At 42.5% G+C, this 2,621-nt stretch overlaps 1 protein-coding gene across 1 annotated transcript; it reads left to right on the forward strand.

Moving 5' to 3' along the window:
* Nucleotides 1–224: 224 nt before the first annotated feature.
* LOC108371672 (PR domain zinc finger protein 13-like) lies at nucleotides 225–738 on the forward strand (the record flags this gene model as incomplete). The annotated part of the gene is made up of 1 exon (XM_017627277.1): nucleotides 225–738. A coding segment is annotated over one exon (514 nt), but the record flags the coding sequence as incomplete, so codon positions are not given.
* Between the last annotated feature and the right edge of the window lie 1,883 nt (nucleotides 739–2,621).

Here is a 2,621-nt window from a genome sequence, read left to right on the forward strand (position 1 = left end):
AGCCAACCATTGTTGCATACGCCACCAGCAGCTCCATCAAGCACATCATCCATTTCGCCAGCCTCATCACCACAGCCAGCCGCAGCTGTACAAACATCCACACATTCGCAACAGCATCATCAACAACAAGAGCAACAGCTACACCACCACCACCACCAGCAACAACAACAACAAGTACACCGCTTTTCCGCCTTTAAACCTGTCTCACCTTCGATTGCCTTCAGCGCAGCCGTTACCACAGCTTCCTTCAGTAACCCGAACGCTCACAGCAGCACCGCAGTAACACCAAGTGCCGCCCTCTCTTTTTTACCGCCAATTTCATCGGTGAGTAGCGTTTTGCCACACATGCACCACCTACTGCAACCTGCCACTGGCATTGGCGCTACAAATCCACTCAACGCTGCCGCCCAGATCGAAGCGATCGTCAGCAATATGGGCGCTTCCAAGCAGGGTCACCTCTGCATCTACTGTGGCAAGGTTTATTCACGGAAATATGGACTTAAAATTCACATACGCACTCACACAGGCTTTAAGCCACTCAAATGTAAATTTTGTCTACGTCCATTCGGTGATCCTAGCAATCTGAATAAACATGTGCGTCTGCATATGCAATCGAATGTTAGCAATGTGCCGATGGAGGGCTACAAGTGTACGCTGTGTAATAAGACATTGGCGCGAAGGCGAGATCTCCAGCGTCACATAGAATCGCGGCATTCGGCTGATGCGGCAGGCAGTTGATATAGTGTGATGGGTCATTGGATTTGTGGCAAGCTTAAGAAGCTGGAGAAAAATGTGATATTAGTTGTAAGATATATAATACATTTTAAATTAGAAATAAACCCTTACAAAAATAATTTAAGTGTGTGTGAATTATTGGGAGCAGAGTTTTCGAACGTGACCAAAATGTTTAAGAAGTCAAAGCGAACAAAGAAATAAACGTAACTTTTTTATCCTATTAACGTCAATACCGTACATAAACCCTCAAGTGGTGAATTTGGAAAGAGAAATGAGAATCTGCAGTTTTATTAGCGAAGTTGCATATGTACATTCGTTATGCGAATGATTCGCATCATTTTACACATTCGCATTCAACATTCGACATTCGCATTCGCATCAAATGATACGAATGTTTTGCGAATGCGAATGTGTACATGTACAGAGAGTCCACTCTAATATTGTTCAAATGGCTCCAAGTCCGCCTAACCAGGGTGCGGACAATAACCGGCTTTTAGCTTCAGGCGCCTAGAAATAATTTTAGATTCCTCCAGCGAAAGCGAAGGCTCGGATATAGAATCTGGAGACATTAATAAAAAATGTGAAATTAAAGCTCAATTGATAAAAACGAGCTAATCTCGGAGAAAATCCTCTCGATTGGTGTAAAACTAAACTAAAATACGACCACATGGAAGAAAAGGCAGCGAAATTACTTTTTTTTTTAATATAATATGCCACTTTTGAACTTTGGCTACTAGATTAAAACACTGTATAGGTTAAGCACTCGTTCAATGTTCTAGTAATTTACAAAATTTTTAAGTAATAATAATGACTTAAGTTGATTATAGCTTTTTTAATGTTATTCCTAACATTCGCATTCCGAAAATTCGCATTCCGAAAATTCGCATTCGCATTCGCGAATATGAAAAATATGACATTCGAAACATTCCTAGTACGTACATACATATGTATCAATAAAGCCAAGCTTTTATCTCAAGATACGTATTGCCCTCTCAGGGTGGGACTGATTTCGTTATATGTATGTACATATGTATGTCAGTATCTCGTGCATGGGAAGTGTTCCCCATTAGAGTTGGGCTCGGGACTAAATATTAAATACAGATCCGAGATTTTTCAGATTGGTGCCGCGGGTCACGTAAAGACCTTCCCGATACCGCTCATCCCTGCCATTTTAAGATTAGTACCGTGGGTCCCGCGAGTCCCGATATCCTGCGCCCATCTCTATTTCCCACTTTAAAACGTGAGTAGGAATGATGTAAAATTCACGAGCGGACAGGTCTGAAGCGACGTTCAAGGGACAGGGTTTGAGTATGTAATAGTCAAACAGCAACTTCTTCCATCAATCAAGAATGCAATTTTATTTTGTGTTATTGCGATCACTTTTTTTCTCAAAAAATATGCTACTTATGTATATGCCGGATTTCCTGCTCATCGTCCATACTAAAAACAATTTGAAGACCCGCATACGCACAATGGACATAGCGCTGCATGCTTATTGTAAGGGCGGATCAGTCCATAGCGCTCTCCACGAAGCGAAGTACTATTGAACAGTCACTGTCAATACAGGCAATACACCCTATCCAGCTTCTTAGATGCTGCGTGGGCTTGCAACAATCTCGGAGCGGAAGTAACTAGTTGGGCCTTGGAGAGGCACGGCATCCAGGAGTATATAGTTGCATGGATCGAATCGATGCCGAAAAGCAGAGTAATCAACGAAGCTGTAGACACAGGGTCCGTGATTAGGAGAACAACAAGGGGAACTCCGCAGGAAGGGGTCTTATCACCTCAACCCTGTTGTGGATCATGGTACGAAATGAACTGTTAGAAAGCTTTAAAGTTAGGAGAACGAAAGTAGTTGCCTACGCTGATGACTTGGCTATACTAAT

The sequence above is a fragment of the Rhagoletis zephyria genome, unplaced genomic scaffold, assembly GCF_001687245.7.
Source record: "Rhagoletis zephyria isolate East Lansing unplaced genomic scaffold, Rhagoletis_zephyria_1.1 Rzeph_scaffold_05142, whole genome shotgun sequence".
Lineage (NCBI taxonomy): Eukaryota > Metazoa > Arthropoda > Insecta > Diptera > Tephritidae > Rhagoletis > Rhagoletis zephyria.